Below are 19,364 nucleotides of genomic sequence, written 5' to 3' on the forward strand. Positions count from 1 at the left end.
TTTTAAAATGAGAGGAAATTTCTCTATTTATAGACAAAGGTAGTGTGAACAAATGTTTATTGTGTCTTATCGTAAAGGTCACAACCTTTCATAAAAGTCGCAGATTTTCATAAAAGTCGAACACTTTGATAAAAGTCGCAACTCTTCACACGGGAATTTAACATCACAAAATTTATAAAATAATACTTAAAACCTAGCAGTCATTAAAACTAAACACTATATTATCTTACATACAAGATTACGTAGCAACAAATGTCACGCCCCGAGCCTACACCCTGGATGGGACTGGTACTCGAAGACCATTGATGGCCCCAAGCGAACCCTTGGCCTAGATTACTTAACTCAGCGGAAGACTTAAACATAAGAAAATATAACTCATGAATAACTTAAGAAATAATAGTTTAGCCAAAATGGCAACTCAATCTTTAAACAACATTTGAATGATGATGTAAAGACAACTGAACTACTAACTGTCTATGAAGCCTCTAAAACAAAGAGGGATGTCGGGATAGGACCCCCGATCATCCTAACATCTGAAAGACTAGAAAGCAAATAAAAGAGTCCTTCGGAATGTAAGGAGGCTCACCAACAGACTTTGAATGCTCAAGTTGGATCAACCAGACGTTGGATGTTGATCCTGGTTACCTGCGTCTGCATCATAAGACGATGCAGGCCAACTGGCATCAGTACATTGAATGTACGAGCATGCGAGTTGGAGTGCTAAACAATACATAGGCTTGAAAAGATTCTGAAAGAAACACTTATCTTGGCTCTTCTCAACTCATGAATAACTTAACTCAGAATGAAGCAATGAACACATACAATATATGAAAAAGCTTTATAAAATAGTAAAAGCAACTTAGTTCGTTAAAAGAAATGCAATAACAAACTCAACTTTACTCATATAATAAAATAATATAGTTTTTGTGGGAGATTCTCTAACCGATAACCATCACTATGAGTCTAAGTGGTGATACAACGTCTTGCCCACGCTGCCAGAACTGTCCTATACTTTGCCGTCATATAGAATGCTTAACTTAGTGGATCCACTAGCTTAACTTATGATCATCTAAAAAGTATGACCCATTAATACCCGTGATGACTACTTGGTTTATGGAGACTTGAGTTAATATGGACTCGCATCCCCATATCAGTGCTCAATACTACTCCCAAAATATACTTAGCTCATATGTTTTTAAAACAACTTCTTTCTTTGGTTTGAGAAAATTACTCAAAACTTAGCTTAAAAGTTTCTTGGAATCGATGTTCCATTTACTTGCTCAAATGTGAAAACATTTATAAACTCTTAGGGAATACTTAGTTCCCTTATAGCTTTCTTTGAGGAATGAACTCAACTCTTTAGTCTTAGCTTAACTTGAAACTTTTAGTCTTAAAACAAAGTTAAAACTTTTGTAAAAGACCCTTGAAGACTTTGATGACTTCACTTGACTTGACTCTTAACTTTGCTTGAATTAACTCTTAACTTTCCTTAAATTGAATTATGGATTCAAGGATTAATATGATTTGTGATAGAAAAGGTCTCTTGATGTTTAGGAATGATTTCGAATAGCTAAACTTGAGAAAAGTTACGAAAACACCGTCTTGAAACAAGTCTGCGACGCGGAGATGCTCCTAAATAAATGCTCGCGAAATTAATTTTGAGACAGTGGAGTCCGCGTCCTCTCCGCGACGTGGAGCAGATTTTTGTTCACAGGGGGAACAAGTCTGCGACACGGACTTGCTTCATGAACCTTACTCGACTTTTTCCTTCTTCGTTTTTCAGCCTCAATTCACTTAAATTCGATTATCTTCCTCAAATTCGTTTTAAATCCTGATGCCCAAGCATGTATACTCAAGAAACTAACTCAAAGCAGCCCTAAACTCAATGTAAGGATTTCATAAACTTCTCAATTCGTCCTAATTCGCTAATAACATTTGAAATCAAGAATATTTGTCAAGAACATCAATTTTCCAACTCTTTTAGGACGAATTTCACTGAATGAAACATGCTTGGAGCGTGGGTAAATGAACCCAACTCTATGAGAGACTCACATACCTTGTAGGATCAATTCCTTGAAGAAATTCGAGATCAAACCCTTTCGAAATGATGAATCTTGCTATTCCTCTTCTCTTTTCTCTTGCATTCTTTCTCCAAAAGCCCTAACTCTACTTCTCAAAAGTGTAAACTGAACCCAGTCAGTTTAGCCCCTAAAAAAATTACCAAAAATGAATTAATTAAGTTGGGTAAGGAAAAGACCAAACTACCCCTTAAAAATCCGAATTGGACTTTCCTTATTCCAACAGCCCAACTTCCATAAGGCATAACTCACTCATCCGAACTCGGAATCGCCCAAATTTGGCGGCGTTGGAAAGATTATTCCAAGGGATTTCCAACCATATCTGGAAATATACCTAAATCATCCTGAGCTAGAAGTTATGGTCATTTGAAGTTGACCAAAACTCACTTTTGCTAACTTAACTAAATTTCCAGATTTAAATTATTCCCAAAAAAATTGACTATTTCCAAATTTAAGCTTCTTCCTAGTTATTTCAATTTGCGAGATGTTACAACAAACATTAATAATGTATATGAAAATGAAAATTATTACATCCTATCATTTATTCTTAATAACATAATCATAAATTAATGACTGTAAAAATACATAGCAGGATCTGTAACATAAGCAATGGTGTCAGTGAGCCACTCAACAAGAGCAAAGTACATAAATATTTATATTTAATTGTGAAGAAGAAGAAGAGGTTCAGAATTTTCGTTGTTTTAAAATGAGAGGAATTTCCTCTATTTATAGACAACAAAGGCCAGTGTGAACAAATGTTAATTGTGCCTTATCGGAAAGGTTACAACTATTTGGAAAAGTTGCAACCCTTAGGAAAGGTCATACTCTTTATTAAAGTCGCAATTTTTCATAAAAGTCACAACTTTTTTATAAAAGTCGCAATTCTTCATTGAAGTCGCAACTCTTCATTAAAGTCGCAACTTTTCATGAAATGGGAAGGCTATTTTTGTAAATAAATAAATAAATAAAAAGGGAATTCTTGTTTGTGGTAGCGCCACGTAGGCGGGCCTAAGGTTCTCTTTTATATATATATATATATATATATATATAATATGATTTATATTCCGTCATCTACAAATTTAATATATATACCAATATTTTAAACAATTTTCCACTATGGCTATTTAAAATGCAACAATGATGATGATGATGATCCAGTTTGGACTTTGGAACATGAATATAATTTTATATGTCCAAAAAGTTAGTGATCTGGGTATAATAGTTGCCTATTTTTTAATTTCAATTGAATTTTTTGTTTTTTATGCCGTCAGATTTTGAAAATATTCATTTATATCATTTGTTAAAGACTTGGCTCATATATATCATCTGTTAAAAGTTTGTTTCATCTATGTCATTTCAGTTAACAAATAATGACATGAATGAGCTTTTAATTAAATGAAAATGACATAAATAAGACAAATTTTTAACAAATGACATAAATAAGCATTTTCTTAAAATTCAATGACATATTTGAGGTTTTTCCCTTATTAAATGCAAAATTTGCTAAAAAAAATGAAATTTAATTAAGGAAGAAAATTATGTAATTGAGAATCTTCTTTCTTTTGATTCACTACTACTTGAAATTGGTAATATACATATAATATTTTCCATCATCTCTTTTTCTATAAGATTTGTGATATATTTGTTAAAGGAGAAGTTATTTTCTTTTTCATTATTTACTATTTCTGATATTTTTATTTTGGAAATATTTTTTCTTAGATTCAATTTGTATTAAGTCGTAATTTATTGGTTTTAACTAAAATTTTTTGTACATATTCCAATTTTAGATTTGGTAAATGCATAATGGTGTATTATTTACTACTTTTGATATATATATAAGCACTTGTTGTATCTAGACAATATCATCTTCTTCTTCTTCTTTTGTCCTACACTTGTTCATGGACAATATCCTCATTCTGATTTTTGTCCAAACAATAACAACTTTTTAGAAATCCCATCATCTTGATCATCTTCTTTTCCACTCTCTTGATTGTTTTTTTTCCTTAACAATCACTCTCACCCAAACATCACTTCTACTGATTGATAGATAAAGCAAATCGATCTTAGCAAAGCCTAGTAAATTTAATATTGAGTTCATCCACCCTGCTTCTAAGAGGTCTCTCGGTTCACTTTCCATTGAGTTGGTCCATGACTCTCTTGGTAGTTAGATAAAAAAAAAATTATTGGTTGCTCCATTAATATTCTAACTTGCAATGACTGGTTCTGAAAGAATACATTGTCAGTCATGTGTTTAGTACTACGCACAAGATCTCTCCATATTCAACCTTTTAATTTTTTCCACCTACAAGATATTGTCGTGTCACTCTAATAACTGTTTCCAAAATAACTGTCAGGAAAGTCAATATACCAATGTTATCCAACATAATAGGTCTTGGCATTTCTCTGGCATGCTTACCAAGACTGACTCAAATCAACCTCCAAGCAAGTGACACACTTGCTTTAGGCCTAGCAATTTTTTAGGCCTTGAAAGTTATTATTTCATTTATATAATTTTTATTTTCAGTATGTATGTGATTTTTAGAAATAAAATTACTAATTGACTAAAGATGCACGTATAATGCACATAATGAACATGATATGCACATACAACGCACATAAAAACTAGTTTGATTGAATATATCATGTTTGATTGTTTGGAGAAGAATAAGAACAAGGATATAGTAATTGATAAATTAAGTAATTTAATAATTAAAAATGTTATCTTAGACCGTATGTTGCAACATGTAAGTCATATGCTTCAAAATTAAGCTTATGGACCAACATATTAAGCAATATGTTGAGATTTTTGTCACTTTTGTGAGCGTATGGACCAACAGAATATACATATGTTGCCACAGATGTCAAACAACTATATAATAGGAAAAAATAACAGAACTGATGGAATAGAAAAAAAATAACAAAATAACAGAATATAGGGTATACATAGATGAATATTCCAAGAAAAACAAACTTCATCGTCAAAAATTTAACTACATCTAAATCCAATTCTACAAAGTTTAACTACATAACAGAACTGATGGAATATGTTCATTGTTCAACAAAATGTGTATGACGCAAAAATTTAACTACATAATCTAGTTCTAAATCACAGCTACATAATTCACAACGAATATCATCTTCATCGTCAATACCCTTGGGCCAGCCTTTCTTGCGAAGGTTTTGCTCATGATGAACAGTGCAACAAATGGGTCTTTGTCAGTCTAAAATCTTTTGATTGATTTTTCCTTAGCAATTAAACAATTAAACCTGACCATCTTCTCGTTCACTCTCTTGATTGTTTTTTCCTTAGCAATCACCCTCACCCAAACCTCACTTTTACTGAAAGCGGAAGAAAAGTCTAGTGGATTTAGTATTGAGCTGATCCACCCTACTTCTAAGAGTTTTATTGCTTCCCTTTCCACTGAGTTGGTTCTGGATCTTATTAGCAGTTACCTAATAAATTTTTCAGTTGAACCCCACCAAAGTTTCAACTCGCTATGTCTGAATCCGGAAGTTACATCAATGGGATATCATGCGAGCCATGTGTCCAGTGCTACTCCCAACATCTCCCTATATTTAACTCTTTAAACTCCTCTACCTATAAGGATGTGCACTGCCTTGTGACTTTCCTAAATGCTTGCAAATAAATGTCAGGGAAGCCAATGTACCTATGTCATGAGTTATTTTGATCAAAGTTACTCGTATGGTGATTTAGCTATGGAAATGTATACTTTCTACTCTTCATAGGGAGTTCAAGAAAAAAAAAATTCCAGATATTTCCTTTGAATGTACTCATAGATTCAAATTTGATGATACTAACCAAATAATAAACGACATAATGGGCCTTGGCGTTTCTCCGATATCATTCGTTTCACGAATTAGTCCTACATTTGGAAAAAAAATTCTTCTATTGCTTTGTGCCTTTGGCACATTAAGATTGCTCAAGCACACTCACATTTGGTGAAAATGCTTAGGGAAGTACTGGGAACTATTCACCCCTATTAGCTTGATTAGTCGCAATCTTTCTACCTCTTAAATCTCATAGGGATATCAATTTGTGGTAAAATATTCAATTTTTTTTGTAATTCTCCAACTATTTCTCGAGAGGGAAAGATGAATTTATGTATGACATCGTTCATTTTTATAAACTATCATCATTCTCTCAAAGTCGACTTAATTAATATCTCGCATATATAGCATCCTCCTATATATATAAGCACACTTTGTTATGATTATATCCTTGTTCTTATTCTTATCCAAACATTGCTAACCCGTGATGATTGAGAAGAAGTCGGATGGTTGCTCCCAATAATAGGTGTCGGAGGAGTTTGGTCCTTCCCAAAAAGTTGAATAAGAATAGTGATACACTTGCTTTAGGCCTAACAATTTTTTAAGGCTCGAAAGTTATTATTTCATTTATATAATTTTTAATTTTCAGTATATATGTGATTTTTAGAAATAAAATTATTAGTTGACTAAAGATGCACGTGTAATGCACATAATGCGCATGATATGCACGTACAACGCACACAAAAACTAGTTTGATTGAATATATCATGTTTAATTGTTTAGAGAAGAATAAGAACAATGATATAGTGCTTAGCTTTGTGAATATATCCTCCTTTTATATATGTGATTTTTAGAAATAAAATTATTAATTGACTAAAGATGCATGTGTAATGCACATAATGTGCATGATATGCACATACAACGCACACAAAAACTAGTTTGATTGAATGTAACATGTTTAATTGTTTGGAGAAGAATAAAAACAAGGATATAGTGCTTAGCTTTGTGAATATATCCTCCATATATATATATATATAAACACTTTGTTTTGATTAAATCGTTTTTCTTATTCATAAAGCTAAGCATTATATCCTTATTTTTATTCTTATTCTTCTCCAAACAATTAAACATGACCATCTTCTAGTTCACTCTCTTGATTGCTTTTTCCTTAGCAATCACCCTAACCCAAACCTCACTTTTATTGAAAGCGAAGAAAAGTCTTGTGGATTTAGTATTGAGGTTATTGACCCTACTTATAAGAATTCGATTGCTTCCCTTTCCCCTGAGTTGGTTTTTGGATCCTCTTGGCAGCTACTTAATAAATTTTTCAGTTGGAACTGTACCAAAGTTTCAACTTGCTCTGTCTAATTCTAGAAGTTACATCAACGAGATACAATACGAGTCATGTGTCCAGTGCTATTCCCAACATCTCCCTATATTTAACTCTTTAAACTCATCTACCTATAAGGCACTTCCTTGTGACTCTCCTAAATGCTTGCAAAATAAATGTCAGGGAAGCCAATGTACCTATGTCATGAGTTCTTTTGATCAAAGTTACCCGTATGGTGATTTAGATATGAAAATGTATACTTTCTACTCTTCACAAGGAGTTCAGGAAATTTAAAAATTTCTTTTTCGTATATTTGCTTTGGATGTACTCAGATTCAAATTTGACAATACTAACCAATTGATAAACGACATTGTGGGCCTTCACATTTCTCCGATATCCTTAGTTTCGCAAATTAGTCCTACCTTTGGAAAAAAATTCGTCTATTGCTTTGTGCCTTTGGCACAATAAGATGTCTCAAGCATACTCACATTTGGTGAAAATGCTTGGGGGACTAAGAACTATTAACCCCTATTAGTTTAATTAGACGCAATCTTGCTACCTCTTAGCCCCGCATGGGGATATTGGTTGGTGGTAAAATATTCAACTTTTTTTTTGTAATTCTCCAACTATTTCTCGAGAGGGAAAGACAAATTTATGTATGATGCAGTTCATTTTTATAAATTATCAATAAATAATTTACTCAAAGGTGACCTAATTAATGTCTGACATATATATCCTCCTCCTATATATATTTTTAATACACTTTGTTTTGATTATATCCTTATTCTTATTCACAATAATAAGCATCATATCCTTGTTCTTATTCTTATCCAAATAATTAAACATGTCCATCTTTTTTCTCACTCTCCTAGTTGCTTTTTCCTTAGCAATCACTTTCACCCAAACCTCATTTTTACCGGAAGCTGAAGCAAAGTCGATCTTAGTAAAGCCTTATAGATTTAACATTTAGCTAATCCATCCTACTTCTAAGAGGTCTCATGCTTCACTTTCCACTGGTTGGTACTCTCTTGATAATTTCTTGATTAATTTTTATGTTGGCTACCCCACCAAAGTTTCAACTCGCAGTAACTGATTTCAGAAGTCATATTAACGGGATATAATGTCAGTCATGTGTATAATGTTACTCACAATATCTCTTTATATTCAGTTCTTTAAATTCTTCCACCTAAAAGACATTGTCTTGTGACTCTTCTAAATGCTTCTAGAATAACTGTCAGGGAAGCCAATGTACCAAGGTTATCCAGAATAATAGGTTTGAAGTTTCTTTGAGGTAGTATATATGTAGCTTTTATAATAAAGTTGTTAATTGACAAAAAATGCACGTGTAATACACATAATGCACATGAGATACACGTATGACGCGCGCGCCCAAAAACTAGTTTTATTGAATATTCTTAAAACTCTTTATTAATGTTTGACTTTAAGCCACCAATTAATTTCATTCAATACATATGTTATTTTTTAAGATAAAAATTATTGAAAAGCGATGCACATGTGACACACATAGGATTTGACTTTAAGCAATCAATTTCATTGAAATTCATCTAGTCAAATCTTTCGCAAACTAATCCTGCGTTCGGACGAAAGTAATCTTTCGCAAACTAATTTGTAGATTCACAATATTTTTGGATAAACGAAAACTCCACATTCACAGTAGTCAGTAGGAGGAGTAAATATTTTTCATTCAATTTTACCCAAAGGTATTTTTTTATTTATATTTCTAGATTATTTTTTTAAAAAAAGATCTATGATGTTTCGTTTTAAAAAACTTTTTATTGATATAAATTTTGTTTGTAGTCTAATAGTTCAAATGTTTTTATCATACTTAAAATATATTTATTTATTCAAATATTGTAATTTTTATCAAATTATTATATTTTTTTTATTTAAATTAAAAATCTCCAATATTTTATTAATATAATACCTAATTATAATTTCCATTTTGAATTGCATATTTATTGTGTTTTTCATATTGATAAGCTATACACATTAAAATATTAAAAACATTTTCTTAAAAAAAACAACAATATTAGGGCTGGCAAAAAAGTGAATGGGGATGGAATTACAAGGCGTGGAATAGTGTTCATATTAGAGATATCATATAAGTTAAGACGGATATTATTTTGAAGGCAAAAACTGCCAACAATTTTCTCTCTTTAGTTAGTTTTTTTCAATTTATGTATGTGGAAACAGAGCTCCACTTGTCCTTGTATTTTGGCGTGTGTAATTTTGGTCATGCAATATAAAATCATAATATGAAATCATGAGATGGAATTGAAATTTTTATTTGGACATGCGATTTGAAATTTTGTTTGTATATTTTCTCATAAACATAAAAATCACACAAGCTGTAAAACTATTAAAATAATTCAAATTATTTATTCAATCTTACGAATTAACAAAAATTTATAAAATCACATAATAAATTATTACAAAATCATTGTGGTGAGTCTTGTTCAATCAATATAGATGAAAAAATATATTTTAGTTAAACATTAGAGTAGTAGTAATAAATTTGATAAAAAAATAATGAATTTGATCTATACAAATGATAAAGTGGGAATGGATTTAAAGTAATAATAAATTTTATGTTGGTGAAAATAATAAATTTTAAAAAGTAATGATATGATTATAAATTTTATTTACATATGAAATAAATGACTAATAGATATAAATGTGGGGTTGTTTTAACAAAATATAAACTTGTAGGTCAATTTTCGTGTTTAAAAAATCCCAAATCATGATATGGAATTCTCAAATCATGATTTTTGAAGAATATGAGATTTCATCTCATCAGCGTAAAATCGCATGTCCAAATATTGAGTTCATCTCATAATTTTATATCGTAATATGATACCGCATAATCAAACGTACTTAGTTTGATGTAATTTTGAACCACCAAAAAAAAAGTTTGGTGTAATTCAAATTTATAGGGATGTCAATTTTTACGGCCCGCAAAATCTCAAATTTTAGAGCTATCAAATCTATTGTATTTATTACATTAGAAATCTATGACAAAAGGAAGGAAAATAACTTCCTAAAATCATGATATGAACCTACAAAATCTAAATCAAAATAACAAAGCGCTACATTACATCCTATATACCAAACACACATATTGAATGCACAATATAAACTAACTCCTATCCACAGAGAAATCCAAGAGAAGAAAAAAATGGAAGTTGCTAATGTTCTTCACATGACTGAAGGAATTGGAGACTCTAGTTATGCAAAAAATTCTCTGTTTCAGGTATCATCACACAACTTTTATTTATCAAGCTCACTCCTCAGATTCCACTTGTGAAATTAGACTGATGTTAGGTATTTATATATATATATGTTGTTATCGTATTTAATTTAGAAAGAAAATGATATAATACTTATTTCAGGTAGCTGACTTTCGCTAGGTACGTTTTGGATGATATATAGGTGCCTGATGGAATTGAGAATAACAAAGGAACTATTTATGCAGCAAGTACAAGCCCCTCAAGCGTCCTCAAAGCATATTCCAAGCAATATGAAAGAGATTTTGCTACTTTTCTCAAGTATCGCTCAGAAGAATTGGTGGAAGGTGGGCGTATGGTATTAACCATGCCTGGTAGAGAAAATGAGCATCACTTAAGCAATGTGTGTCGCTTTATGTTGGAGCCTTTGGCCATCGCGCTCAAAGACTTGGTTACAGAGGTACGTAAAACCAAATTAGTACTCATGTTGAAATTTGAACATATGTCATGACATTTTTACGACTATAAATTAAATATAGGGATTGATAGAAGAAGAGAAAGTGAATTCATTCAACGTTCCGTTGTACTGTCCATCTCCTGCAGAAATTAAGTATATAGTTGAGAAGGAAGGATCTTTCACCATTGATCTGTTGAAAACTTTAGAACATCAAATGGATTCTAGTTGTGAAGGTTACAATGAGGCACAGAGTGTAAGAGCTTTTGCTCAACCTTTACTTGTTAGGCATTTTGGTGATGATGATAAATTGATGGATGTTGTGTTTAATAAGTGTAGTGACATTTATGCCAATATTATGGCCAAAGAGAAGAATATTTTCACAAATGTTATAGTCTCTTTGATTAAGTTTTAATAATCACTTGTCATGTAATAATACTCGAGATCAAAGATAATTAATGAAGTATTTGTGCATTAAGGTTTTCTTCTATTGCATTCGATTGTTGTCACTCCTTTACGTGGGAGCTAGAGGTAAGGGTTAGTTTATTTTTATTATTATTTCATTTGCTCTGTGTATCCTGTTATAGATTGTGATGACGTTGTTTTCTTCTTTCAAGCATGTTTGATTACATTTTTTTTGAGCCAAGGGTTTATTGGAAACAATTTCTCTACCCCACAAAGGTAAGAGTAAAGTATACGTATGTCATATATCCTTTCCAAACTCCACTTATAAAATTACATTGGATATGTTATTGTTCTTTTGCTTTGATTATCTTACTATTTTTCCTATCATTATTTGTCTTCTCTAAGTATTTTGAGCTTCTTCTCTTCTTTATATATATATATATATCTCAAAAACCAACTTATTCGTTAGTATATAGTATACCAAATTAGTAACAATTGAAGTATACAATTGCAATGTACTATGATATCCATATATTATATATATATATATATATATATATATATNTCTTAAAAGATTGATTTATTCTATAAGAAAATACTACTATTCAATCATCTATAATACCCACATGGTATATTATATATTGACAAGGTATCATAAATAACTGATAATTTATTCTTTCAAAAATAATACTCTATGATATCATATATCGACATAGTACCATAGATGACATATTCATTCCTTCAAAAGAAGACTAGTCAAATCTCTATGATATCCACATGATAAAAATCATATGGTAATATAGTTTCTTAGAAGATTGGTGCATTCCTTAAAAAATGACATCCGAGTCATCTATGACTAATTCGTACTCCCTCTGTCCCAATTTATATGACACCTTTTATATTTTGAGAGTCAAACAGTTTAAGTTTGATCGGAAATTTGCGCATGGAGTCTTCAATTTTTTTGAAATGAAACTTGTATATTTGTAAACTATGTAAAAAGTACTATGACTCACAATAATTGATAATTCAAAATGTTTAAAAGATCTATGAAAAATTTACGGTCAAAGATAGACTTGTTTAAATCTTGAAATTCGAAAGGTGACATATAAAATGGGACGGAGGGAGTAGTTATTATCATGTTGACGTCATGTGCGGAAAAAAAAAATGAGCATGTAGGGCTGTTCAAAATTGAACCGAAACCGATAATCCAAACCGAAAAAAGTTATTGGTTTATCAATAATGAGTTATTGGTTTAACGATTTTGATAACTGTTTTGATTTTTTTTGTTATCGGATTATCGGTTCTTAACGGTTTGTGGTTTTTTCTTAACGGGTTAACCGATAACCCGATAGTAAATTAAATAATTATATTTATATCATTTTGTATATAAAATCCTTGACTTAGAGTTTTGTTTCCTACTTTTATTTTTGGTTGTCTCAAACTCTTGGTTATTCTACAATATAAAAGTGTTTGCTTTTGAGCAAGAAGTAACTTATCAACTTATGTGCATGGTTCATTTGGTTTGTCACCTCGTTTCTAAGTAAAGCCAAATTAAGGTTCATGTGTTATGTATTATGCATATAAGAAAGTATTATCTATCCATCTATATATATATATATATATAAACTTGACTTCAACTGACATCTATGTCCTCAAACTTTGGATGTATACAAATAAACATTTAAACTTGTATAAAATCAAACAAATAGATACATTCGTCTTACGTTGACATTCCACATAACAATTTGTTTCTTAAGTGAAATTCTACATGTATTATGTCACGTATTGAACCAAATATGAAAATAACCAAAATTGTTCAGTGCATTTAATAAATCGCACCTACCAAATGCGTTTTATGAGTAAACTTCTTGGGTTGAAATTTTATAGCTGAATGGGATTTATTTCCTATTTAATATATTTTCCCATTATTTTGGATGATATCTTTTCTTTATTTCCACTTTTCTCCTCCTTGATTTATTAGTTTTTTTAATTCAACTCTTTTTAAAGAAATATATATATATATATATATATAAATACTAAATAGTAGTACTATATATGAGGAAACACTATGTCATACTTGTTTATGGAGTATGATTTACTCGTTCGGTAAGATTGTATAAAAATTTTAGAAAAATTGATAGTTTTCATAATTTGTTGATTTTTTTCATGTTTATTTATGATAGTTTTCACAATTTGTTTCACAATATGCAATATGAAAGAGATTTTGCGACTTTTCTCAAGTATCGCTCAGAGGAATTGGTGAAAGGTGGACGTATGGTATTAACCATTCCCGGTAGAGAAAATGAGTATCACTTAAGCAATGTGTGTCGCTTTATGTTGGAGCCTTTGGCCATCGCGCTCAAAGACTTGGTTACAAAGGTACTTAAAACCAAATTAGTACTCATGTTGAAATTTTGAACATATGTCATGACATTTCTACGACTATAAATAAAATACAGGGATTGATAGAAGAAGAGAAAGTGAATTCATTCAACGTTCCGTTGTAGTGACCATCTCCTGTGCGCAGAAATAAAGTATATAGTTGAGAAGGAGGGATCTTTCACCATTGATCTGTTGAAAACTTTAGAACATCAAATGGATTCTAGTTGTGAAGGTTACAATGAGGCACAGAGTGTTAGAGCTTTTGCTCAACCTTTTCTTGTTAGGCATTTTGGTGATGATGATAAATTGATGGATGTTGTGTTTAATAAGTGTAGTGACATTTATGCCAATATTATGGCCAATGAGAAGAATATTTTCACAAATGTCATAGTATCTTTGATTAAAAGGAACGACTAGTGTAATACCCTTAGCCCTATTTATATATATGTTTGTACTTTTTAAGTTTTAATAATCACTTGTCATGTAATAATACTCCTATATTTTATAAGAGATCAATGATAATTAATGAAGTATTTGTGCACTGAGGGTTTTTTTCTTTTGTTTTCGAGTGTTGTGTAAGGGTCAATTTCCTCTTCTTCGTATTTAGGAAGCATAGTATCTTATTCTTTATTTTTTTACTATCGTCATCATGTTGCTTCATTTGCTCTATGTATTATGTAATATAATGTTTTGCGTACATCATATATCCTCTTTAAACACTACTTGTGGAATTACACTGAGTATGTTATTATTCTTTTGATATCAACATTTCTGTTCTCTTAGTATTTTGAGCTTCTTTCTCCTTTCTTATTTTTTGTATCTCAAAAACCAACTTATTCTAGCATATAGTATATGAAAGTAGCTTATATATAACCTTACCGTTGTACAAATGGTTCATATATACCCCCTAACGTTACAAAAGTCACTCACATATACCCTTCATCTTTTAAAAAAAAAACAAATCATGTAGGGGTATATATGATCCTTCTAGCAAAGTTCAAGGTATACTTTAATCACTTTCATACATAAATTATTTTTTGACTTCTTTGATTATCATTATTTGAGTTTCTTATTCTTATTTCCCCCCATTATTTAGTGTAAAGAAAATAAATTTAAACTAATTTTTTGTGATTATATTATAATTTAAAACTATTTTTTGGTGGCTATATTGTATTTTAGTTTTTGTATTTGTAAAAAAAAATTGGGACATCTATAATAAATTTTACAAGAAATTTAGTGAACATAAATAAATTTTACCATCAAAATAATAAATTTAAATTAATCATTGAAACAAAAAAGTGAAAGAAAAAATAAGTATGAGGGGATCAAATATATATACCCCCATATGGAATTATATTTTTTCAACGAAAATTAATTTAAAATTAATTTTTTTCTTCCGTTAGAGGAAAAGAGTATATGTGAGTCATTTGTATAACCGTATGAGCAATGGCGGAACTAGAATTTTTAACAAGGGGTTTCAAAATCTGAAGAAGTAAACACGCGAACTTGCCGAAGGGGGTTCGACATATACAATATATACATAAAAATAATTTTAACCATGTATAAATAATAATATTTTCCGCCGAAGGAGATTTGGATGAACCCTTAATCATATGTTGGTTCTTCCCCTGCATAGGAATATATATGAGCCACTTTCATATCGAGAAATATATCAGCTTTAAATAGCAAAGTTGAGGAGTATATCAAACTATTTCCCCTTAGTATATTAACATAATATCATAAAAAAAAAAGGTTTATTTCTTCAAAAAAAAAAAATACTACTACTCAGTGAAAACCACATAGTATATCATATAGAGACAAGATACATCATTATATTGACAAAGTACAGCATGTGTCATATGCATTCCTTCAATTACACTGAGTATGTTATTATTCTTTTGATTACATTTTTTGAGTCTATTAAAAATAACTTTTCTATCTCACACGATAAGAATAATGTATGCGTACATCATATATCCTCTTTAAACACTATTTATGAAATTACACTGAGTATGTTATTATTCTTTTGATATCAACATTTCTGTTCTCTTAGTATTTTGAGCTTCTTTCTCCTTTCTTATTTTTTGTATCTAAAAAACCAACTTATTCTAGCATATAGTATATGAAAGTAGCTTATATATATCCTTACCGTTGTACAAATGGTTCATATATACCCCCTAACGTTACAAAAGTCACTCACATGTACCCTTCATTTTAAAAAAAAAAACAAATCATGTAGGGGTATATATGATCCTTCTAGCAAAGTTCAAAGTATACTTTAATCATTTTCATACATAAATTATTTTTTGACTTCTTTGATTATCATTATTTGAGTTTCTTATTCTTATTTCCCCCCATTATTTAGTGTAAAGAAAACAAATTCAAACTAATTTTTTGTGATTATATTATAATTTAAAACTATTTTTTGGTGGCTATATTGTATTTTAGTTTTTGTATTTGTAAAAAAAAATTGTGACATCTATAATAAATTTTACAAGAAATTTAGTGAACATAAATAAATTTTACCATCAAAATAATAAATTTAAATTAATCATTGAAACAAAAAAGTGAAAGAAAAATAAGTATGAGGGGATCAAATATATATACCCCCATATGGAATTATATTTTTTCAAAGAAAATTAATTTAAAATTAATTTTTTTCTTCCGTTATAGGAAAAGAGTATATGTGAGTCATTTGTATAATCGTATGAGCAGTGGCGGAGCTAGAATTTTTAACAAGGGGTTTCAAAATCTGAAGAAGTAAACACACGAACTTGCCGAAGGGGGTTCGACATATACAATATATACATAAAAATAATTTTAACCATGTATAAATAATAATATTGTCCGCCGAAGGAGATTTGGATGAACCCCTTAATAATATGCTGGCTCCTCCCCTGCATAGGAGTATATATGAGCTACTTTCATATCAAGAAATATATCAACTTTAAATAACAAAGTTGAGGAGTATATCAAACTATTTCCCCTTAGTATATTAACATAATATCATAAAAAAAATTGGTTTATTTCTTCAAAAAAAAAAATACTACTACTCAGTGAAAACTACATATAGTATATCATATATAGACAAGATACATCATTATATTGACAAAGTACATCATGTGTCATATGCATTCCTTCAAAAAAACAATACTCAATTTTCTATGAGATCTCACATGGTATATATCGTATACACATATGGTATTCATTCATAAAATAATTGTTCAGTCATCTATAATGTCCACCTGATATATATCATAGACATCATTATATTGACAAAATATCATAGAAGATTAATTTGTAGTTATGATCATGTTGACCTCATGCGCGGAAAAAGAAGGCATGAGCAGGCCTAGTAATTACTTTGGGCCGAGTGTGTGTTTGCTAAATTAATCAAGAATCAATGAGTGAGTCAATTAATGTAATTAATTTGCTTATATGAAGTAGTATGTTTGTGTGCTTTTCCATTTTGGGGGAGTAATTACCCAAGTTATTGTTGTTGACTTGTTGTTACTCATCTGTTCAATAATATTTATTCATTATTAACTTTGAACACTTCTTAAGAAACTATAAATAGAGGAGTAATTTTACTATATCACCCTTTGAATAAAATAAATACAATGTCTTAAAAAAAACTCCCTTTGTCCCCTTTTACTTGTCAAATTTTGACTTGACACACTTATTAAGAAAATATTGTTGATATAGTGAATTTATCATTTTACCCCTATTTATTGATAGGATTTCAAATATTTGGAAATTGCAGAGTCAATAACATACTTTTAGATAGATATAATCATATAAATATCGAACATTCCACATGATGATACATATAAACCTTGCTACAATTTGGCACAAATTTGGGGTTTAAAAGAAACAGTCTTGTTGTCAAGATCATAGGCAACAAAGAAATTTGTTTGTGCTATATTCCCAAATATAGGCAAATGTTTTGCTGGAGCAAAAGCAAGGCAAATAATGTCATTTCCGATATTAACAAAATTATTTAACGCCTCCAACTCCAATTTTGCATTTTGAAATTCAAATATCACTGGTGGAATATCTGAAACACGCAATCCTTGATAGCACAATTGCAAGAATCGTGTTGTGTTGCTTCTTAGAGGCTTCAATTTTATTTCGCGCTTCATTATCGTCTCCATCTCTGAATACATATGTGTTGGTAAAAAAGTAAATGTAGTACCCGAATCTATAGCAATCTTCCCTCCCTTGTGAACTTTTTTTGATGTGTTATGAAATCGAATTGTTGTATTCCCAATGGTAATTCCTAATAACTTTAGGAAATAATAAACTTTTGGAGGTTTTAAAAATAATGGGGTTGTAACCATATGTTTAGTTGAAGAAATTAAAGCTTCATTTTCACCAAAATTCAATCTGCTAGACACATTTAATTGGAAAAATGGGACTAAACAATATGAAAATTTATGCCCAAATTTAGATTTAATTTGGGACACAAGTGAATAAGGTGAAGCTCCAAGACCAATAATTCCAGCTGGTTCAACATCAAGTGTAGTGATATCATTCATCCATCCACAACCAAAAGTTATGTTGGACATAGACAATCTGATTGGACGACTAATATTTGTTGCATCGTCAAATGTGAATGTCTCACTTGCTAGATCACCATAACTGTACGATTCATCATTATATCGAGCAGAATATAAACATGTATTTTTCCTCGTATAACAAGAGCCTCCTGGAAGACTCATGCATTGAGTAGAGTCACAAGAAATTGGTCTATACGTAGATGAATTTTGTGGATTAAAAATTGGAGTTTGTTGTTCGTAGCAATGGACACAAGGTTCACATTGTATCCATATAAGATCACTACCGGTGTCAACAGCAACTAGTTTGGCACTTGGTTTAGTGCCAATTGAAATTTTTGTGAGATATACTCCGTGTATATCAGGAATTATAGAAGTTGATAATTTAGACCATAAAAAACTTGCCCGATTGATGGAATGTTGTAACGCGTTGTACATTAGTTGCCTTTGATTTAAGGCAGGGTTATAGAATGGCGATTTTGGTGAATCGCGATGAATGAGTTCAATGCTAAAACCATCATTTTTGGATTGCGCAAAATAAGAGAGACTTGATGTTGCAAGATAGAGTAAGATGAAATAATGGAGTTTCATGATTATTATTTTTTCTGTGATGGAGTTTCAAAAATCTCACAGGTTTAATTTATATATAAAATAAAAGTGTAGATACAAATTTATGACTTGTTAATTGTGGTCTAGTCCAACATTAATTAAATTTTCCTTCATAGTAAATTTTACAGTTTTTATGTTGACTCGTCTTAGTGTCAATTATTGCATGGATTAGTTCATATTGAAAAAGTATCTAATGCAGATTACACAAATCAATGAAATTTGATAATCTTTCCCTCGTATTAATAAGGTGAGCCCATCTAATTGTTGTTGGGGAAAAAAGGCCCAACTTATTAATTTGTTTTTTAAACTTGGTTATAATGTGAGTTTATATAGTGAAAGATGCTAGATTAAGAAGGTTGCTCATATGGTAAGCATCTGCCACCTTCAATTATGAGATTATGAGTTCGAGTCAACAAGGAAACTACTAGAATTATTGATGTGTATTGAGCCGGAACAACTTGTTCTTCCTAAATATTCATCACTACCTGGTGATAAATAAAGCATTCGTACCCCGAT

At 30.5% G+C, this 19,364-nt stretch overlaps 3 protein-coding genes across 3 annotated transcripts; 2 read left to right on the forward strand and 1 right to left on the reverse strand.

Moving 5' to 3' along the window:
- The first annotated feature begins 10,393 nt into the window (after positions 1-10,393).
- Positions 10,394-11,346, forward strand: LOC125850052 (S-adenosyl-L-methionine:benzoic acid/salicylic acid carboxyl methyltransferase 3-like). Its single transcript, XM_049529961.1, has 3 exons — positions 10,394-10,468; positions 10,648-10,902; positions 10,982-11,346. Exons 1-3 carry the CDS (start codon positions 10,394-10,396, stop codon positions 11,309-11,311), a joined length of 660 nt encoding a protein of 219 aa, XP_049385918.1. The 3' UTR covers positions 11,312-11,346.
- A 2,160-nt stretch (positions 11,347-13,506) lies between these two features.
- On the forward strand, positions 13,507-14,145 carry LOC125850053 (S-adenosyl-L-methionine:benzoic acid/salicylic acid carboxyl methyltransferase 3-like). Its single transcript, XM_049529962.1, is given in 3 exon segments — positions 13,507-13,680; positions 13,761-13,820; positions 13,822-14,145. Coding segments are annotated over 3 exon segments (513 nt in total). The 3' UTR covers positions 14,101-14,145.
- A 3,369-nt stretch (positions 14,146-17,514) lies between these two features.
- LOC125850074 (aspartic proteinase CDR1-like) lies at positions 17,515-18,830 on the reverse strand. The gene has a single exon (XM_049529984.1). The coding sequence runs from the start codon at positions 18,828-18,830 to the stop codon at positions 17,523-17,525; it is 1,308 nt and encodes a 435-aa protein (XP_049385941.1). The 3' UTR covers positions 17,515-17,522.
- Between the last annotated feature and the right edge of the window lie 534 nt (positions 18,831-19,364).

The sequence above is a fragment of the Solanum stenotomum genome, unplaced genomic scaffold, assembly GCF_019186545.1.
Source record: "Solanum stenotomum isolate F172 unplaced genomic scaffold, ASM1918654v1 scaffold13383, whole genome shotgun sequence".
Lineage (NCBI taxonomy): Eukaryota > Viridiplantae > Streptophyta > Magnoliopsida > Solanales > Solanaceae > Solanum > Solanum stenotomum.

Bases quoted from the DNA above. Each gene is read 5' to 3' on its own strand.
- LOC125850052 (XM_049529961.1), top strand. From the start codon at position 10,394: ATGGAAGTTGCTAATGTTCTTCACATGACTGAAGGAATTGGAGACTCT. The intron at 10,469-10,647 runs GTATCATCACAC...GATGATATATAG, and splicing joins CAAAAAATTCTCTGTTTCAG to GTGCCTGATGGAATTGAGAA. The intron at 10,903-10,981 runs GTACGTAAAACC...AATTAAATATAG, and splicing joins TCAAAGACTTGGTTACAGAG to GGATTGATAGAAGAAGAGAA.
- LOC125850074 (XM_049529984.1), bottom strand. From the start codon at position 18,830: ATGAAACTCCATTATTTCATCTTACTCTATCTTGCAACATCAAGTCTC.